Source organism: Eptesicus fuscus, chromosome 21, assembly GCF_027574615.1.
Source record: "Eptesicus fuscus isolate TK198812 chromosome 21, DD_ASM_mEF_20220401, whole genome shotgun sequence".
Lineage (NCBI taxonomy): Eukaryota > Metazoa > Chordata > Mammalia > Chiroptera > Vespertilionidae > Eptesicus > Eptesicus fuscus.
Genome location: NC_072493.1, coordinates 2,626,941 through 2,648,894, shown reverse-complemented (window position 1 = coordinate 2,648,894; position 21,954 = coordinate 2,626,941). Strand labels below are relative to the sequence as shown.

The 21,954-nt window shown below is 48.4% G+C and overlaps 1 protein-coding gene across 2 annotated transcripts in view; it reads left to right on the top strand.

Annotated features, from left to right (window-relative positions):
- Positions 1–21,954, top strand: part of FTO (FTO alpha-ketoglutarate dependent dioxygenase) — a 297,600-nt gene that overhangs the window by 81,228 nt on the left and 194,418 nt on the right. For both annotated transcript variants that reach the window (XM_028126963.2, XM_028126962.2), the window contains 3 exons: positions 2,236–2,313; positions 7,352–7,967; positions 16,463–16,606. In XM_028126963.2, the coding sequence (XP_027982764.2) occupies positions 2,236–2,313; positions 7,352–7,967; positions 16,463–16,606 (838 nt within the window). The remainder of the gene's footprint in view (positions 1–2,235; positions 2,314–7,351; positions 7,968–16,462; positions 16,607–21,954) is intronic.

Genomic DNA, 21,954 nt, shown 5'->3' with positions numbered 1-21,954 from the left:
AGCTGGTGGGCATTGGGCACAAAGAAATGGTCCGAGGTGTTTTCCCCTCTTCACTATGTAGTCTGTGATGGCTCCCTGCTCCCCCGCCACGCCCCCCACCCAGTATTTCATTGTATCTCACTAAGTATGCACTTTCTAAGACTAAGTCCAAAATCATCTTTCTACTGCATGTCATGTTAAGAATGAACGGGTAATACATCTGAGTTGCTATTAGGTAATATGCTGAATAGGCCATACGTTCACGTAGTTCAAAGTCAAGGCAATATAAAACGGAATAGTTTGAATGGTCTTGCTCCACCCCTGTCCCCTTTCGCCATTCCCCACCTCCCCCATACAGATCAGTCACCACCTATATAGTTTGTCACTGTCCTTTATGTTCCTGTAGACCCGTCGTCGGCAAACTGCGGCTCACGAGCCACATGCGGCTCTTTGGCCCCTTGAGTGTGGCTCTTCCACAAAATACCACGGCCTGGGCGAGTCTATTTTGAAGAAGTGGCGTTAGAAGAAGTTGAAGTTTAAAAAATTTGGCTCTCAGAAGGAATTTCCATCGCTGTGCTGTTGACATTTGGCTCTGCTGACCAATGAGTTTGCACGGCTGTAGGCAGATTCAAGCAGGGGTTCTGTCCCTTGCCTCATCCCCAATGAATCCGGAGAGCTTTTCTCTCCCTAAAGGAGCCTCCTCGTCCTCATTTATTCTTTCTCTGCATTTGACCAAGTGGATGTACATGGTTTGTTTAACCGTCCTCTATGGACAGACGCTTGAATTGCTTCTCATCGTTTTGTTGAGTCAACGTATAATTCACCTGCCGTAAAACCCTCCCTTTAAAAGTGCACACGGGCCCTGGCCGGCTTGGCTCAGTGGATAGAGCGTCAGCCTGCGGACTGAAGGGTCCCAGGTTCGATTCAGGCCAAGGGCACGTGCCTGGGTTGCAGGCTCGATCCCCAGTGGGAGGCGTGCAGGAGGCAGCTGGTCAATGAGTCTCTCTAATCATTGATGCTTCTATCGCTCTCTCCTTCTCCCTTCCTCTCTGAAATCAATAAAGAAATAGATTCTTTTAAAAAAAGGGCACACGGAAGTGGTGTCTAGTGTGTTTCCAAGCTTCTGTTCTACCAGCAGCGATCCGGTGAGGAACTGGTGCGTACATTCTTCCGGACACAGTACGAGTCTCTGCACCAGAAACACATCCTCAGAAGTAGGATTTCTGGGGCAAAGGGATCATGCACTTGAATGTTGATGGGAATTGTACTGGTTTGCACCCTGAGATGAGAGGAGGGCTCGTTTCTCCATAGCTGCGCCCGAGTGACTCTGCCTTTTTATAAGGCAGCCTTGATTTAAAAAAATATTTTATTGATTTTTTTTACAGAGAGTAAGGGAGAGGGATAGAGAGTTAGAAACATCTACGAGAGAGAAACATCGATCAGCTAGCTGCACACCCCCTACTGGGGATATGCCCGCAACCAAGGTACATGCCCTTAACCAGAATCGAACCTGGGACCCCTCAGTCCGCAGGCTGATGCTCTATCCACCGAGCCAAACCGGTTAGGGCAGGCAGCCTTGATTTTGAAGAAATGTGGGATGTTCATGAACTACTAGTGTCATCTCCCTGTTGATTCCTGATCGATTTCACCAAAAGTAAATGTGACCCGAAGTTCTTTTTAAACGGATAAATATTGTTATTTATTATTGACCTTGTTAGTTATTCGGTCAAATTGCAGATTGTGAATGTTGCGTACAGAGCGGACTTAACCCGTGTGGTCTCACGTTGAGTGATTTCCTGACCCCATTCCCTCCCGTCCTGTCGGTATAATAATGCTCGCAGTACTCCCTTTCCCATTCCCAGGGGCTGGAGACCATTGATCTCCTGCTTGCCCTCGAGTGGGAACATTCTTGTAGAATTTTATTTTTTCGATGCAGCCTTCCAGATCCTAATGTTTTATATCCGTCTGAAACACAGGTTCACCCGAGCTGAGACGTGGTCGTTTTCGTAGTATTTTAGCTGCAGTATTAGTTGTAAACAGAATTTCAGCCTCCATCGGTGCTAGTTGGTCTGCGGGATGAGCCTGTCACTGTTTACATGGGGCCACACCCGCCGGGCTCTCTGCGGAAGTTTAGACATTCAAGTTGGCCGAATGCTTTTTGGTGTTCTCTCTCTTATTGGAAAAATAGGGATTGTCTTGTATTTGGGGTCACTTTCTAGTCAGTCACCAATAATAATAATTATTATTTTTGAACAGAAACTGAGGCTTCTCGAAGAGCTTGAAGACACGTGGCTTCCTTATCTGACCCCCAAAGACGATGAGTTCTATCAGCAGGTAAGGCCTTTGAAATAGCTTTGTCAGTTTCTAGCGATTCGTTTTTGCTCTACGTACGTTTACCTAGGAATCAGCCACAGTCTGGAGAGGCTAACCGAGACGTGAAATGGTCCGATTTGGTCGTCTCTCGTAACTCCTCATCACCACGGGCTATGTCACTTCCTTCCCACCTGCTTTCTGCCGGGGACTTGGTGCTTCAGCGCAGCGGCCGGTTCCTTCCCACGTCCTTGGCTCTGCTCGTTCTGTGTCTCCTGCACAGCAGACCCTGCTGCCAGACGGCTGATTCTTCAAGGCGCCACTGCACCATCGCCTGCTTTGTGAAAGTTGCCTCGATTTCCCTCCCTGACTCGCAGAGTCCACTGCCCTTCCCTCTGTGCTGCTCCGACCTTGCAGTCACCTCTGTTGTACCCAGCACAGTGTATTGCAGTCATGGGGTTCTGTGTCTCTCTCCCTGGGTTAGTCAGCACTCTTGCAATGACCAAGGACAAAAATATCAAGAAACTCTATGGAAAAAAGGGACTTGATTGACGGACGCACCTTAGATGTCTAGGAGTACCTGGCTGAATGCAACTAATCAAAAGGTGTCATCTGATCATCAAAAGGTGTGTCTCTGCGTCTTGGGTGGCCTTTCCTCTGTGTGGCTTCACCAATTTTTAAAAATCCAGATATTAAGTGAATCAATGAATTAGCAAAACTACAAGAAAATTAATACAAACAGCTACCCCTGCCCCCGACCTTCAGCCTGTTTTAACCCGGCATCTGTAGTTCTCTGTTTAAAACATAAATCAGATCGGGGTCCTTTCTTGGTAGCCCTTAGGGAGCTTCCCATCTTGTTCAGAGTAGAAGCCTAGGACCCTACATTCACCTGCACAGCCCCCCACACCTGGCTCCTGACCGACCACTGCTATGGCTGCATTTTCTGCTTCTCCACCCCTCCTCCTCCTCCTCCTCCCCCTCCTCTCCTTCCTCCTCTTCCCCTTCCTACTTTTCCTCCTCCCCCCGCCTCCTCCCCTCCCCTCCCTCCTCCTCCTCCCCTTCCTGCTCTTCCTCCTCCTCCTCCTCCTCCCCTTCTCTCCCTCCTCCTCCTCCCTTTCCTCCTCCTCCTCCTCTCCCTCCTCCTCCTCCCCTCCCTACTCTTCCTCCTCCTCCTCCCCCTCCTCTTCCTCTCCCTCCTCCTCCCCTTCCTCCTCTCCCTCCTCCTCTCCCTCCTCCTCCTCCCCCTCCTCCCCTCCTCCTCCTCCTCCCCCTCCTTCGAATTCTTGCTCTTTCTGGAAAAAACCAAGCACACTCCTGCCCCAAGGCCTTTGCACTCAGTGTTCCCTCAGCCTGGCACTCTCTCCCGCCCTGGGTATCTGCAGGGCCTGCGTGCTCATTTCCTGCTTCCTCTGTTCAGCTGTCGCCTGATCAGAGAGGCCTGACCGTCCTGTGTAAAGTAGCGCCCTTCACCCCGGCTCCCCTACCCCACTTACTGGGCGTTAAGTTTGCCCACAGCACTCAGTACCATCTCAAATGCTATGTATTTTACGAAGTAAACAAGCACGCACTAGATAAGTAGGATACTATGTGTGTTGTGAGCTGTATGTAGTATATGTTTCTATCTTGTATATATAAACAGCTCCCGGGAGAGCGTATAGAACGTTGGGTCTCTGTCTTCCAGTACCCAGTGCTTGGCATATGGTACGTGCTCGATAAATATGGGTTCAATAAATGAAGGTTTTCCAGACCCCTCCCTAACTATCTCCTGCTCCCCAGGCAGTCCATTCCTACGGCCACTGTGAGAGGCCTTTCTCTAACTCTCGGTTTATACGTCTGTCTGTCCTGTTAAACGGAGGGATGCTATAACACAGGGTCTGACCTGTTGTACCATTGTACTCATGACACTTTAGACAGTGTCTGGTACCTAGTGGATATTTGGGAAGTTTTAGATACTTTTGTAAGAAGAACTATCGAATGAATGAACGAACAAACATACATCTTTGTATCCCTTTGTGGCAAACCACACGTCATCGCCAGACTCCAGGGCCACATAAGGGTGGCGCCCCATTGTCAGGGGATGGCTGCCAGTCATGAGCATTTTGCAGGGAAAGTTATATAGAAAACATGACTGGCATAGTGTGAATTCCTACAGAGAGCAAAATGTAAAGTGTTACCAGGAGAACCGACGAACGGCCAGTTTAGAAACCTACTCCCAGGAAAGCGATGTCCCTAATGCTTTGAGTGAAGGGCATTTCCCAAGGCCCTGGAAGGTTTTAAACTTTATTTCTCTCTCCCTAGACCAAGTTCCCGTGGGCTTGGTTCAGGAGAGCCTCCCGGGGACTGGTTTCTCACTCACTTAACACCAGGTCTGACCGCTCTGTCTGATAGCAGTCTCTCAGCAGTATCCCTTGACCTGAGAGGAAGGAGTAGGAATTTCATAGAATGCTGCAAAATAAGGAGGACACAAAACCTGTGCTCCAGAGAACCTAGAATTCCACATCTTTCAGCCATCGATGAAGGCCTGGCACGTTGGCGATTTATATCTGAAGTACCTTTCCAAATGCTTTTTAAACGATATGATCATCATTTTTGTCGTTTTGAAGATCTCAAGAAATATATTATGTGACCAGACAACTATTAATATAATTGCATGACTGTTTACGCCCTGGAAAACTTTAATGGGATTAAATGAAAAAGATTTTTTTAGCATATTTGGGAACCTGCCAACAGCTGTTCCAATTATCGTGCGGTATCTGATGCTCTGCGGTACCTGTCCAAAAAGGAACGTGAACTGTTCTGCTGGACAGAATTAATTAATATTAGATTACTGGATGTTCAGTTCTTTCCCAGAGTTACATGCTGTTCTATTTAAAGAAGGAATTAACAAACTCTATCCAGCACTTTTATGTATCTGGCACTAATCTAATTATTTTATTAAGAGAGGGCATTCAGCTTTGATTTTTTTTTCTCTTGCATTTTTTTGAGATAGCGATGATATTAGCCAATTGTTATTGTATGTATTTATTGTAATCAAATAAAAATTGCCTACATTTATCTTTGTAAATTTGAAAAACATACAGCTGTCTAAAGAAGAGAATTGAAATTATGCCCAAGTTCACTACCCCAGACATAAGCACCCTAAACTGTTGGCCATATTTTTCACCAAGTCTTTTTTTTTTTCTGTGAGTGTTTACATATGTTCATTTTTTAAATGAAACTAGGATCCGATTGCCTAATTATCATGTTACCAATTTCTTGTAGAATAGTCGTTTTGTGGTTTTTTTTGTTTGTTTGTTTTTTACCTACAATGATATAAAAATTCTTCTAAAGTGTGTCACTTTACCACTTCACGACGTGAATGATGTACTACTTCCCTTCTAATCTGCTGTTGGGCATTTTGGTGTTCAGTTTTTAATCATAAAACATGGTATGATGAATATCTTTTAATCTTGGTAAATTTCTCTATTTCCCCACGATGAGCTCTCTGAAGTAGAACGCTGTTTTTAACGTCGAGTGTTTACATGTGATCCTCATGGTTACGTGAATGTCCCAGGTCCTTAGAGTTACAGTTCCCCTGTGTTAAATGTGTCTTCTATAGTCTTCAGCCACAGTATACATGGAACAATGCCAGCAAGAGTGGTGTGTGTGTGTGTGTGTGTGTGTGTGTGTGTGTGTACTCTGTCCATTCTTCCTCTCTCTCTGAAGCACTGTGTTCTAAAACCGAGTTCCTGGGAATTATCTTAGTTTTCTCTGATGCTTTGCATGAAGGCCCATTGCAGTAACACTGGAACTGTTTACCGCGCGGAGACCGTTCCTCCTCACTTACCCTGCCAGGTAGACATGTGCTTCACCTTGGGGACTTGCTCCGAGGAGAACCAGTTTAGCGGTAAAACTAGTGACTGCCCGTGGCGCCAGACCGTTCTGTGTCCTGCTCACTGGTTTACACCGCTCCATGAGCTGTGTAAACAGAAAGTGTGATATTTCTGCTTTCGTTTTCCAATCGGGATAAACGAGGGCTAGAAACTGGAAATTCTGAACAGGTGCCTGACAGCCTCCGTGGCCGTCCCCAGGGTCGTGCCGTCCAACGCCGCTCTTGGTCGCTTTAAATTTACGATCGCACCCCTCAGATGGGCACGCCGAGAAGCCAGGCACGCCTACTGTGCTTGCCTGCTAAACCCACGTCCCCCCACCCAGACCTGACTCTGATGTATGCTTCTTCTACTTCCTCAGACTCCCTTCCTGCCTTCCGTGTCCCGCATCAGCCAGGGCAGGCCACGTCACGCCGCAGTAACAAACAACCCCTCATCTCAGCAGCTTCCCCCAGCGATGTTGCTTGTTCATGTCACACATCATGCGTGTGCTGGCGGGGAGTCGCTCCCCATTAAAGTAGTCCCTGAGGAATTCAGGCAGCCGCCAGCTGGTGACTGTGCCAAAGGGAAGACTGTCCCAGAGACTCTGGCACTGACGATGAAACGCTCCAGGCTAGAAGTGACAGCCATCATTCCTCATTGAGCACAAGTGGTCCTAGTCTTCCCCCAGCACCGGGGCCAGCGGGCGTTGTTCTGCACTGGGGGCAGGGATGAGTCCAGGACTGTTTGGTAGCAGCCCTAAGACCAGCACATATTCTCCTTAGCTACTGATTCGTTTTACGTTTTCACCGAGAAGTGCCCTTTCCCCCCACCCCCCGCCCAAAAATACCCTGAAGCTTAGTCATTATCAAATTTACAGTCCTATGAATATATACCTTCTTTGTTTTTTAAAAAATTTTTATTGATTTCAGAGGTGAAGGGAGAAGGAGAAAGACATAGAAACATCAGTGATGAGAGAGAGAGTCAAGGATTGGCCGCCTCCTGCACGCCCCCTACTGGGGATGGAGTCTGCAACCCTGTCTTGTGCCCTGACCGGGAATCAAACCCTGACCCCTTGGTTCCTGAGTCCATGCTCAACCACTGGGCCATGCTGGCCGGGCGAAAGTTACTTTTTTTAGATTTCCCCTAATGCTTACAAAGAAACATTCTTTGCAAAGGCTAAAATCAATACTCATTCTTGCTCCGGTTTGCAGTGGCAGCTGAAATACCCCAAGCTGGTCCTGCGCGAGGCCGGCAGCGTCCCCGAGGAGCTGCACCGAGAGGTGCAGGCGGCCTTCGCCACGCTGCACAAGCACGGCTGCCTGGCCCGGGACCTGGTGAGGATCCAGGGCAAAGACCTGCTCACTCCGGTCGCTCGCCTCCTCGTCGGCAACCCGGGCTGCACCTACAAGTACCTGAACACCCGGCTCTTCACGGTGCCCTGGCCCGTGCGGGGCTCCAGCGTCACCTACCACGAGGCGGAGGTCGCCGCCGCCTGTCAGACCCTCCTCAGCCTCAACAGCTACCTGCAGCTCGAGACCATCCAGGCGTGGGAGGAGCTGGTCGCCAAAGAAAGGGCGAACATCGACGAAGTGCCCGTGTGCATCGGCCCCGACTTCGGCCTGGGCATTTTCGACGGGCCGGACGAAGCGGACATCAGGAGCAGGTCTGCGTACAACGTGACCTTGCTGAACTTCATGGATCCCCAGAAAATGCCCCACCTGAAGGAGGAGCCTTATTTCGGCATGGGGAAGATGGCGGTGAGCTGGCACCACGACGAGAACCTGGTGGACAGGTCGGCGGTGGCCGTGTACAGTCACAGCTGCGAAGGTACGGTCTGCGCAGGGGACACGCAGCCCCGAGGGGGGCGTGACCGGAGCCGGGCAGGCTCCGGACCTACCGGTGGGCGTGCTCACGGGTTTGTGCATATGTGTATGGTCCCAGGTGTTGCGTGTGTGTGTGTGTGTGTGTGTGTGTGTGTGTGTGTGTGTCCTCTTGAGGTTGGCCACAGCCACGTACCTGCAGTACACAGCTGTGCTGTCTGGCTCATTGTCACCCTGTGCACAGAGAGGACATAGTCGCGTGGCAGCACGGCTGTCATTTTGTCCCTCCCGTGCCCCCCGGAGAGCCAGGTGCCTTTGTCTCCAGCCCAGAGTGGATTGCCGAGTTGCTCTAATTAACTTGCTGATAAAAAGGCTGGAAAAGCAAAAGTCTGTCAAATCTCTGCCGGTTCCCCCAGGTGCACACGTCCCGTCTCGCCCAAATGTGTTATTACGGTTGACGTCCCTGTCTTGTCAAATAGGGACCTGTTCTTGGCTTCATCCCGTTGTGACTCCCGCCCTTCCTTGCAGAAGCCAGCGAGGTGGGCCCTGTGAGCAGACAGCCCTCACTATTCAGGAAACTCTCTAGCCCCCGACCCCCATCCCTTCTGCGGGTTTAGACCTGATAGGGTGCATGTGGCAAGCTCGTTCTAGTGTTTCCTGAAATCCGGTCCCCGCAGAACACAGACCAGAGGCTACAGTTGGTGTGTGGCCCCCCCGATTTTCCCTCTTGTTCAGTTTCTGTGTGTTCAGGGTCTCTTGGTTTTCAGAACAGGACTACCAAGAAGGTAGTCGACTCTGTCACACAGCGTGACCGCTGCCAACGTTCTGATCCGCCTGATCGCCTGACCAAGGACTGCAAGACCTCAGTTTAGCCTGCTTGCTTGCTTATGCCTTCTACTTGGGTATTGAAAAGGGCTTGGAAAACCAGAGTTCTAGGTGTCCCACGAGGGAAGGAACCAGAACGTTTAAGGGTCACTGTTTTCTGACAACCGTTTAATTGGATCTGGTGGTGGCTGTTAGTGATCATTTTTAAATACTAAAATGACTTTTGGAAAAAGGGATTTGAAAAAGAAATTCCGCTGGCTGTCTTCAAATTCCTTACCATCCCCCAGTTGCAGAATAGCCCTCAGGATCGCCAAACGCTTTTCCAACTTCACCTGATGCCTGCGGCCCGAAACAAGGAGCCGGTCGTGGTGGGAAATTTCACTGGCTGGCTTGGCGTCCCGAATAGTGAATGATGCGGACCCAAGACGGCTGCCCCCAGGGGAGGTGATGTTGTCCTCCTGGGAAGAACTGGGGTCCGCTGCCTTTTAAGAGGGCCTTGCCAGGAGTTAGGAACTGTCGCATCCAAGAACTCTGGTGTGAGCGAACCATGAGGCTGTTCGCGTCTTTCCTAAGGAGGCCGCGCTCTGAAAGGGAGGCAGTGGTGTGTGGTGGCCCGCCGGCCACAAAGGTGCCTTTGTGCTCCAGGCCCGGTCAGCCCCGCAGCTTAACAGTCCCATTGTCCTCCCAGAGTGTGGGTGACCGAGCAGTTTCTGAAATCTAGAATATCTCCCAGAAAGGAATTTAAATGTTTAATGAATAGCTTCTGTGGTCGGGAGTAGTTAAGACTGATCAAGTGCCTTTATCTATTGATGTGTCTAAATAAATAGATAAAGGTTTGTCCAAGATAAAGGTCTATTTATTTAGGCACATGAATAGATAAAGGTTTGTCCTTCTGTTATCCCCTGGAGGAGGGAACTGCAGATTTGGAACCTGCAACCCCCGAGATTCCCTGAAGTCTCTCTAATAATGACAGCAATACTGGGAGCTCTCCTTTATTGAGCACCTACTCTGTGCCGGCTGGTGTAAGCATTTTGTGTGTATTAACTCATTCGATTTTTACAGTAACCCCCTGGACAAAGTACTGCTATCATCATTTTACAGGCGAGGAAACTGAGGCAAGAAGGATGGTTCAATTTTGCACGGCTACTCAGCTATGACTGAGTAGAGCTGGGAGTGCCACATAGGCACTTTGGCCTCAGAGCGTAACAGCTTTGGCCGAAAGCCGTATAAGCATTTCCTGTCCCCGCAGTGTAGATATCTCTGGGATTCAGGTTTTTTAAATGTCCACCTCGCCCTAGCTGGTTTGGCGCAGTGGATAGAGCATCAGCTTTTTGACTGAAGGGTCCTAGGTTCGATTCCGGTCAAGGGCACATGCCTGGGTGTGGGCTCGATCCCCAGTAGGGGGCGTGCAGGAGGCAGCCGATCAATGATTCTCTCTTATCATTGATGTTTCTTTCCCTCTCCCTTCCTCTCTGAAATAAATAAAAACATATTAAAAAAAAAAAAAGCCCACCTCTGCACAGGTGAAGGGAATGTTCTGCTCGCTCTTCCTTGGAGGTCCTGATAACCTCGCTTCTCTCCCCGCACAGCGTCTTCCCGCACACGCTCTGGGTGGCTAGAGAGCATTAGCTCCGTGCAGCGGGACCTTTCTCCAGGGCTCGGGACACATGCGTGCCGTCGGGTCAGGTGGTTGGCAGCTCACATGCCTTGAAACTTTTTGATGGTGGATTTCCTCCCAGTGACTTCTTCCGGGTGACCAGCGACATGCTTCGCTCTCTGGCCTCCTTCGACTCCTGCCAGAGGCACGTTAAGGCAGACTTGAAGAGAGCCATTTGGGCTAAAATCGTGTTTGGGTCGGGTAGGGCCCAGAAAGGACCAAGAGCGGATGTTTCAGACGACTGCACTGCTTTCCCTGTCCTTGAACTTGTCCGCTGAGCGTTCGTGAAGGGAAGTTCTTCTAGACTAGTGGTCGGCAAACTCATTAGTCAACAGAGCCAAATATCAACAGCACAACGATTGAAATTTCTTTGCAGAGCCAAATTTTTTAAACTTAAACTTCTTCTAACGCCACTTCTTCAAAATAGACTCGCCCAGGCCATGGTATTTTGTGGAAGAGCCACACTCAAGGGCCCAAAGAGCCGCGTGTGGCTCGAGAGCCGCAGTTTGTCGACCACGGTTCTAGACAGTATTGAGGCTCCAAAGGTAAGTCAGACCCCCTCTTGCCTTGAGAGGATGGATGGGGGAAGGTGTGCAATGACGGAAGGACCAAACCTCTGCTCTGGGAGGGTCTTTTGAAGTCACGTAGCCGAAGCCTCTCATTCCACTGATGAAAACAGGGAGGTGGGGAGAAGGGGAGTGGCCCGCCCAAGGTCACATGGCTCCTGAGTGCCGCCAGAGCGTTAGGTGCCGCGGGAAAGGTACCTGTAAGACGCACGGGGGGGTTCAGAAAAGAAGAGAAGCGGCTCCCTCCTGCTGAAGTGAAATTCGGGTGGCGCTTAGGATCTTGCTGGGCTTTGCTCCCAATACCTGTTCCCAGGGCAGCCTTCATGTAGGTTCATAATGCGCCAGCCACCCCTCTTTGGCTCACCTCCGTGGCTAGGGGTCAGTGAGAAGTAATTTGTCTAGGATCCGCGTAATTATATCCTAAATTCACTGGCTTCCCAAGCAGTCCCAGTTAATAGATCTCTCCAGTAGGAAGATTGAAATGGTACAATTTTTAATCAGGAGTGGCTTTGGGGAGCCATGTGTAAATAGACAGAGTATTTGATTTTTCTATTTCAGCTCTGCTGGCAATCGCTCGTTTCACCAGGATCTATACGTTAGCAGGGAAGGCGTCAAACACCCCTTGTTTCATACGGCCCTACCCCTTGTTCTTGGACGGGAACGCCTTCAGAAAAAGGTCGCTGACACAACGTAACGATGGGTTGCTTACCATTGCTGTTTCCTTGGAAGGACACATCTTCCGCGACTCTGTCTTTCTAGGAAAAACAATTCTGAATTTAACGGCCAGATCGCCAAAGCTTGCCGATTCTGGGTCTTAGTTTCTCGGTCTCCCACGAAGGGCCGGAGAGGAGAAGGGAGGGGCGGCGGGGCCAGGCCGCCTCCGCAGAAGTGACAGGGTGAACAGTGCGCCCGCTTTCTCCCTCCCAGGCCTCAGAGCAGCTTCTGGTTGTAGGTCCTGAGCCGGGACTGATGGGTCTTCTTCCCTTTCCCTTCACACGTACCCGAGTTCTCCATTTTCTCAGCCCACTCCTCACCCCCGTGGCTGAGGAGGCGTGTGCCCCTGCCAGCAGCAAGCCTGCTCCTGCTCCTCCCAGCCCAGGAGAGAGCACTCCGCCGGACAGCTCTACCCGGAGGCTGCGCCGTGGCCGAGCCTTCTCCAGGGAGAGTCCTTCCGAGGGTGGCCCAGATGTTCTGTGGCGTCTGCCATTTGCCATCACTTGGGAAACCTGTGCAGAAAAAGTACCCAAAGTCTGTCCATGGAGGCTTCTGCCTTCCCAGGGATGAGTCCGAACAACAGCCCTGCCTTACCGGAAGTTGAGAGTGTCTTTCCCTGCCCGCAGTACAAGTCTAGATGCCTTTGTAGTTCCCAGAGCCCTCCGGGTCCTGGCCTCTGCCCACCTCTCCAGCCTCTTCTCTTGTGAATCCATGCGTTCATGCGATGCTCCTGCAGCTCAGCATCAATGATGTTCTCATGTGGAATTTTTTTTATTTTTAAATATATTTGTATTGATTTCACAGAGGAAGGGAGAAGGAGAGAGAGATAGAAACGTCAATGATCAGAGAGAACCATGGATCGGCTGCCTCCTGCACGCCTCCACAGGGGATCGAGCCTGCAAACCGGGCACGTGCCCTGACTGGAATTGAACCCAGACCTCCTGGTTCATAAGTCAATGCTCAACCACTGAGCCACGCCCGCTGGGCGGCATGGATGATGCTCTTGTCCACCCGCCCGCCGTTCCCCTCCTCCTGGTCCTCCCAACCTCACACCTTCCCATTTCACCTTCTGTCTCCCTCCATTTTACAACACGGATTCCTGGAATCTCAAAACAAAGCAAACCAACAAATCAAGAACAGACTCATGGAAACAGGGATGGGTGAAGAGGGGAAAGGGACTGTACTCGATAATGTTGTGATAAGTGTCCACGCTGACAGATGATTACTAGAATTTGTGGGTTGATCACAATTTAAGATACACAACTGTTAAATCACTGTAATTTGTGCACCTGAAACCAATATAACCAATATAAGATTGTGTATCAACTATACTTAAATGAAAAGAATAAATTAATAAAACAACAACACAGGTTCCCCATCCCAGACCCTGGCATGTCATAGGTGAGCCCTGGGCACAGAAGGCACCATTAGGCTTCACAGACCAGCCGACCACATGCGACTTCCGGGTCTCTCCTGCCTTGAGATGTGTGACGTGGCTAGGACGGGACCTGTACCTCAGCCTCTCTGGGTGTGGGGCTCAGGGAGCAGAGAAAATGGTTTGCAGGGCCAGAGTCTTAGAAGTCTTAGTGCTTGGCCAAGGAAACAGGACTATTTTTTTAAATGTGTGGCGATGATGAATATGTCCTTACATATTGGGGAAGTCATGGACACACAATATTAATGGTGTTATTATGAAACGTGGTACGAAAATCCAAGCGATATATTTTGATTACAACTGTCACCTCTTCCTTCCCGCTCAGGCTTCTTAGTTTCCTACGTAACAGTGGCTGCATTTAGCTTTTAAAACCGTCAGCATATTTGACGACATTTACCTTTTATTAAAGTGGAACTAATTTTTTCTAAACACGACGCAGCATAAAAAAAAATCAAATTGATTCCTTGGGGGAGGGGAGAGTGTTAGATATTAAGGACCTACATTTAAAGTGCGCCTTATAAAAATGTTTCGTTTTTTAAATTGTATTTGGACCTCCGTTGGCGGGAGCTGAGCATGCAGCACGCACACTGAGGCCCTTACAATCCTTTCAAGGTTATGGGGGCTTCAAGGCAAGTAGCAGCCTCTGCTCCTTTCCACAACAACACGGGGCAGAGGAATGGCTCGCCGCTGCTATAGGCAATTGCAAGTGGGTTTTATTGAGAAAGCGAGCAACACTGTACTGACACAATAAAAAAACGTATGAGACCTCCAGGTTCCCTCCTCCCAGCCCAGCCCCAGGGGGAACCAAAGTTTCAGCGGAACAGTATTTTTATTTTTTTTATTTTATTGATTTTTTTTTTTTTTTACAGAGAGGAAGGGAGAGGGATAGAGAGTTAGAAACATCAATCAGCTGCCTCCTGCACACCTCCCACTGGGGATGTGCCCGCAACCAAGGTACATGCCCTTGACCGGAATCGAACCTGGGACCTTTCAGTCGCAGGCCGACGCTCTATCCACTGAGCCAAACAGGTTAGGGCAGGGAACAGTATTTTAATGAGCACATTTGGGAGGTGCTGGGTTTATGGGAGACATCGGGGAACACGGATCGCCCATTACCGTCTCTGTTGGGCACTCAGGGCCTTATTGGTGCCACATTGAGGAGAGTGTGACGATGAGAGTTAGGGTGCCAGCAGTCAGCCAGCCTGTCAAACTATCAAGATGACCACTTAGGACAATAACCTTACTCCGTGGTATGAAAACGGCCTGAAAATCGTTGTCTTTGGAGCCTAAAATCACCTTTTTGAAAGTTGAGTTATGGTTGATTTGACCAGAGAGGGACAGAAACTTATGGATGGATATTGAGGTTATTTCTGATCTTTTGCTGTTATAAAACACCGCTACAATATATATCCTTGCTCAGAAGTTGTTTTGCATCTATAATAATAAAAGTGTAATATGCTTATTAGACCGGATGTCCTTCTGGACGAAGCCGGGGCTGCGAGGGAAGCCCGGGTCCCGGGTGCCAGAGGGAAGCCGGTGCCGGCAGCGGGGGAAGGAAGGCCTACTCTGGCACGAATTTCGTGAATCAGGCCTCCTAGCACATTCATAAAAGGGGAATTGGGGCTCCTCTAAGTTCAAGGGGTTTCTGCGTTTGTAATATGATAGGTATTCTCACATTGTCCTCTGCAGAGGTTAGGAGTGTGCCATTTTGCTAGCACCCTATTTTATCAAAGTGTTTGCCATTTCCTGATCTGGTAGGTGAAAAACACCTATTGCGGCTATAATTTGAACTTACAGGAATAAGTTTGAATGCCTTTTTGATGTTTACAAACTCATTTTATCACCTTTTATGGGGTTTAGCTTCATGACTGTCACCCATTATTGTATTGATGATCCATGTTTATCCTATGATGCTTAGAGAGCTGGTGACGCTTGCTGACTCATGTTTTCATGTGAATTGTTTAATCAGCTTACTTAGTTACCAGCCCCATTCACCTAAAAATCAGTCCTGTTGGTATTATTTTTTTTATTGTATTTGTGTCAAATTTATAGATGAATTTAGGGAAGAACTGACATTTCCATGATGTTCAGTCTTACTTCCCAAGAAAATAGTTTGTCATTATATTTGTTTAAATATTCTTTTGTGTCCTTTAATAATATTTTAAAGTTTTTCTTCATATAGACAATGCACGTATAAACTAGGCTATTTTTATATACACTCTATGTAGCTAGCATTTTCTTAATTTGCCTTTTGCTTGGGATATATTTTCCAGGTTGATTTGCAGATAAATAATAATATCATTTGCAAAAGAATATTTTTCTTATTAAAACATACTCTACCCCTTTTTGTATCTAATTGGGGCTCCTCTGTTATGCCACTCCAGAGGGCACCATTGTCTTCTAATTCCTAACTTTGGGAATGTTTCCAACGTTTCCCTATTAAAATGCGATGCTGGCTTTGAGGTTGAGTAGATCTGTATTTTATCATGTTAAGGAACTAGCCACCTATATCTGTTTAATTGAGGTTTTCATTATGAAAGCATATAGTTTATTGAGTACATTTGTGTATCTCTGGTGACATGATTTTTTACCCATTTACGAATATGATTAATTTTAGATATGTTTGTGCATATTGAACTATCCTTGTATTCCTGCAGTAAGTACTACTTGGTTCTGGACTGTTATTCCTCTAATGTGCTGCTGGATTTGAATTCTGTTTTCTTATGTTATATATAGGAATTTTGCATTGATTTTCAGATGTGAGACTAGATATGTGTGTGTGTGTTTGTGTGTGTTTTCTTTTTGGGTTTTGATACTATCTATCTCATGGAAAGAATTTGGAAACTTTTCTCTGTCTGTGCTCTTAAACAATTTAAAGTGTATTGAAATTACACTTTCATTGTGTGGTAGCATTCTCCTTTGTAATTCTCCAGACCTGTGTTTTCCTGAGAGATAGTCCTCTCTTATCTTCTGTGTGTTGTTTAGCTTTTCTATCTCTTCTGGGGTGGCTTTGGCTATTCATATGTCCTTAAAAACTAACCATTTGATTTAGATTTTTCTCACGTATTTGCAGGGAATTTAACAAAATAACCTTTCTCCCCTTGATATCTGTGGTTATTTCCTCACCGTGTTATAATGTTTCTTGATGAAAAAATAAATGACGCTAAAAACGTCCTAAAGAATGTGTGTTTTTAAAAATGTGATATGAAAGGAAGATATTTTCATTCCTGAGATAACTGTTATGGCACTCAGAACCTCAGATGGTTGAAACCTCTCCTTTCTGATCGCCCCTTGTCTCTCAACAGGCCCAGAAGAGGAAAGCGAGGAGGACTCTCCACTCGAAGGCAGAGATCCTGACACTTGGCACGTTGGTTTCAAGATTTCCTGGGACATAGAGACACCTGGTTTGGCGATACCCCTTCACCAAGGAGACTGCTACTTCATGCTCGGTAATTAGGAGGATGGAGCCATATTGATGCTCTGTTGTCTAAGTTTTATGTCATCGGGTACATATTTTAGTGTCTTTTGCCTTTCACGTATTTTATAGTGATAATGAAACTTTCATATGTAACTAGTTTGTTTATTTGTTTCTTTTTGAGATACTGCTGATTTTTAAAAGTTACTTTTCCTTCTCCATGTTATTGAGTTCCACAGATGTTCTGAACACTTTTCAGGAGTCTTTATCAGAGCCACTAAATCACCTAAATAAATCCACTGTGAAGTTATAAAATGACTAGAGGCCTGGTGCACAAAATTCCTGAACAGGTAGGGTCCCTAGGCCTGGCCAGCGATCAGGGCTGATCGGGGCCTTCCTTCCCCAGCTGCCGGCTGCTGGCGGGGGCCTTCCTTCATTCCGCGCTGCCCCCTGGTGGTCAGTGCATGTCATAGCAAGCAATTGAACTCCCGGTCGAACTCCTGAGGGGACAATTTGCATATTAGGCTCTTATAGATGTGTGTGTGTGTGTGTGTGTGTATACATATGTGTGTGTGTGTGTGTGTATATATATATATATATATATATATATATATATATATATATATCCCTGTCTAGATAAGTTCTTAGTGAGCATGGTTTTTTCCCCCCCTCTAGTTTTGAATTTGGTTTATTCCCAGGAGCAGCTGACCTGACAGCGCGCCTGTCTCCACACTTGTCCTCTAGCATTTCTGGACGCAGTATTTCAGCTGTGGTTAAGCGAACCAGAGCCATGCAGTGTGGGGAGCTTTGTTCTTGCCTCTCTGCTCTACGTGTCGTGTTTTGTTCTTGAGCATTCTGCTTGTTTTCCATGGACTCCTACAGCGCCTCAGGGTTTGTTCTCTCCTTGGCCGTAGCTGCTTTTATTCCGGGTTTATCTCGCACTTACCTGCTTTGGGTCTACAGGGTCGGGAAGCAGCATGTCCCCAACCTAGCATTTATGGTCCAATTAGTTCCCAGTTAATGGAGAACTTGCAGAGGGCCCACTGTGTTCTGCATGCTGCCCAAGGTTCGGAGGAGACACTGCAGACGGGTAAAAGTTGGTCCTAGCTTCTAGGAACTCACACTCTGCAATAGCTCTCTGGGCCATATTTCCCAGATTTCAGTCATTCGCACACCAGCTCCGAGGTTCTTGCCATATCTGTGTTCTCCCTTACTCCCACTTACATAATATTTCTCTCTAAATGAACTCACTTTTTTTTTTTTTTGACTGGAATGAATTTATTTTAGTGGGAAGTTTTATATTACTATTTTAAATGCAAAGACAATATCATTTGGCATAATTCGAAAGTTTCATGAATCTATAAAGTAAAACAGTATTGTGTCTCTTTTTTTTTTTTTGCCGAGGATCCTGAGTCTGAGTCCTTTTCTGTCTTGAAAAGGGAGGTGAGTAGCTGTTAGAGGGGAGTGCACTGTGTAACGGCTCCTCCCTGAGACTCGCCCGGATGTCAGCAGTAGGACGGGGAGATCATTCCAGAGGGAATGGCCTCCTCACAGTGGGGTTCCCTGGTACTTCACGTGGTGTCCCTTTCCCTCTTAAATTCTTCTCCCGGCTGATCCCTGCACTTGTTGAACACGGATCTAAGAAAGGAGACTGTAAAATTTTGGCCCATGCCTGTTTCAGTAAATGCCTTTTAGTCTTTTTTCTCTACGTACATCGGTCTGGAACGATAGCAGTGTGTGAATAACAACCACAGTTACTGGGGACTGATAGCAAATCAGTCATTCTTTCCGTCCTCTCAGTAAGCCTAAGAAGTAGATATATGGCAAAAGAAAAAATTACGGTTAGGTTGATGTGGTTACACAGCTAATAAGAAGTATGGACTGGACATTGTCATTCTGTCCCACTCGAGCTCTGCCACTGCGGGCCGGGCCATCCCTCCTCCCCCAACTCGGGCGCTGACCTCTGCTCTGGGCTTCGGTGCCCTCCGCCCCCCCGCGTCCCCAGCGTGGTGCCCATGCCCCAGAGGTTCCAGGACTAAATTGTTTGAGAGGGGAACAAAAGAAGGCGATGCCAGTGGTCCATTTGCCTCTTTCTTTCCCATTTCTTTTAAAAGTTACGTGTTTTTTATTCTTGCCTGAGAAGCAGGTTAATAATGAAAATGGTAATTAATCCCATTGTCCTTTTGACTTATGTGTTATAATGCATATGCATTTAAAAATATACATTGGGTCCTTTGAGCTGTGGTAGGCGATGAATAGAAGAAGTGAGTGTTACTTTACAGAAGCTCAAGCCAAGACATAATATCTAATCCTGACGTCCCAACTCCTGGCTTCAGATATAGGGTGGGCAGCTGGTCCCCTCCGGACCCAGGGAACCATAGCACGAGGTACCCAAGGTTTGCATCTAGAACATGTTTTCTTATTAGGATATCATACTGGATTTGTACACAGAGTTTTCCTCCATCTCCTCTTAAACAAAACCTCCCCAACAAACAAAAACGCAATCCTGATCGCTTGCTCCATCTTCTCCGCACTTTCCCAAGTCCATATCCTACCAGGAGCTCTGCGCAGGGACCTGAGCCCCGCGCTGAAATCTGAACTCCGCAGCCCTATGAAAAGGGAACAGTTTAGCTCCATTTATAATAATATATTGGTCTGCAGAGGAAGTGCGGGCCGAGCCCTGCTGTCTCAAGTGAATACTCGGGGGTGTCTGATGGGGCGCGCGTCGGGTGCCTGCAATAAATCCAGCCCTGCGCGGGTGAGTGAGGCCCGGCCGGGGGTGCCCGGACACGCTTAACTGGAGTTGTCACGGTTTCACTTTGAAATCGGAATCCCTGCCCTCATCTCAGAGTTAGACATGACCAGATTTGCAAACAGATTTACAATTTTCACTAATTTTCCAACCAGGACTTCAAAACACACTTAAGAGGGGGCTAAATAGACTCCGGTCTTTGTCAGAGCAGCTGATTTACTCGGCCACAGCTGTTTTCCATAGACGGCGTGTAGCCCGGGACTTAGGGGCTTAGAGCGGCTGGGAGACACACTGTGGGTTTGTTTCTGTGTGGGACAGATTACACAGTTCCAGGGACAACCACCCAATTAAGTTACTTAACCAGGAGCCGGGCGTGGAGCTGGGGTGTTTTAGGACAAAAGTGAGTGCTAGGTAAACAGTCGGAGCTAACCTCCCCCCACCAGCCTTAATTTATTTTTACTACTGTTTACCTGTCACTGTTCATGACTCCGTTCTGTCCTGTCTCTCGTGTTTCCTTAAATCCAACTGTATCTCACTTTCAAATACCTGTTGTTACTGGAACGATTGGCTACTTCGAAGCTTCAGTTGCCCAGTAAAAATTCCACTGCAAAAAAAAAAAAAAAGAAGAGAAAAGGCAAAACCCACTGAAACGTGTGCTCCTTCTTTTGGTTTTGCTTTGCCGCGCCCACCATTTGGGGTAAAATAGTGCAGAGGCCGGGCGATGTTCTGTTGGTGGGCAGGTCCCCGACTCCCTGCGCCCTCTTTGGGGTCCTCACTGTGAGCACCTCTCGGAGTCTCCGTCTCCCCTGGCACACTGGTGCTGGGTCCTCGCTGCCAGACTTATAGTGGGGCCGGATGCCATGTACGGGGCAGTGCTCTGCAAACTCCGATTGCATGTGGGGACTTGGGGAGCCTGGGACCTGGGCGGAGGTTCTTGGAGAACCAAGGAGGCCAGCAGGTGTCGAACCTTGTGTTCCCAGCCTGCTTCGCGCCCTGAGTTTTGCCAGCTTTGCACCTCACTATTCCGCGTGTATATTTTCATAGGAACCATGAGAAAGGTAAATCTTTTTATAAAAAAAATATTTTTATTGATTTCAGAGAGGAAGGGAGAGGTAGAGAGACAGAAACATCAGTGATAGAGAGAATCATGGATCGGCTGCCTCCTGCACGCCCCCCACTGGGGATCCAGCCCACAACCTGGGCATGTGCCCTGACCGGGAATCGAACCGTGACCTCCTGGTTCATAGGTTGACGCTCAACCACTGAGCCAGGCTGGCCGGGCCAGGGCAAGGGAAACCTTATGAGTTGATGGTGAGAAGAGGTGGCAGTGGCCGTTGTTGATCCGGGCTCTGCAGGAACCGCGGCCTCACCTTGCTTGAGGCCGAGTTACTCATAGGTCAGGGGTTGCCTGTCTCAAACCTCCCTGGCTTGGAGCAGCAGGATCTGGAACTGTGGGACCCTTCGCTGTGCTATGGCCTGAAAGTACACCGTGCTCTGTTTTGGGGTCACCAGGAGCACACTGGTGGGGGTCCGCAGCCCCGTTAGCAGGAGGAACAGCAGCCCCTCTGGGACTTCCCCTTGGAGCTGGTGGCATCTCAGTAAACCCGCCCCATTAAGATCGGTCCTCATTCCTGCCCCCTCAGACATTGCACTCCCAGAAAAAGCCTGTTCTTCTTTCCCTCTGACCCCGTTCCCTTCCTCCCCCCAAGCTCTGGCCTGCCAGCCGAAGTAAAAAGCGCCTATAATTTACGGCCTAATCATAAATTCTACATAATTGTACTTTATTGCCTCTCACGGGTCGTGAAACGTAGATGCCACGTTCTGCTTTCTGCCGAGGCGGGGGAATAAGACAGAAGCAGCAGTAAGTTATAACCCGGGCGGCGGGCGGCGAGCTCGAGGAATTGCCATTTCCGGGGAAAGTGCTCCCGCAGCCAAATGAGCGCCGCCACCTTTGTTTCCCTTGAAAAGTGGGGGTGCAGCAGGATAGTCTCCCCACGGGTCCTCACCTCTTGAGTGTGTACCTCTCCTCCGGACACTCTCTCTAAACTATGCCCCCAAATGCTGACATTTTCAAGAGTGGGTTAATATATATATATATTAGAGAGGAAGGAAGGGAGAGGGAGAGAGAGAGAGAAACGTCAGTGATGAGAGAATCATTGATTGGCTGCCTCCTGCACGCCCCGCACTGGGGATCGGGCCCATAACCTGGGCATGTGCCCCGACCAGGAATCGAACCGTGACCTCCTGGTTCGTAGGTTGACCCTCAACTACTGAGCCACGCCGGCCAGGCCCAAAAGTGGGCTTTTGGACTCCCTGCCTGATTTTTCCGTATTCAGGAGCGTTAGAGGGAGGCCGTGGCTTGTGGGGTATTCTTCGAGGAGAGGAACCGGAGTGCATTCCTGGGTGCTGGGAAGGACTTGTCCCCCTCTTACACTTCCTTAGCGTAGCCAGTCTTTTTGCTTCTTTCTGTGAGATTTGGCCTTGACTTGAATGACATGTGATGAGTCCCTGTCGAGGGCCAGACTGGATGCTTGAATGTATTTTATTTATTTTTCATAACAGGCCTATCAGCTAGGTACTCCCCGCCCTCTGATCCCCATTTGTCCCCCCAGAAAGGAAGTTGATGGGGA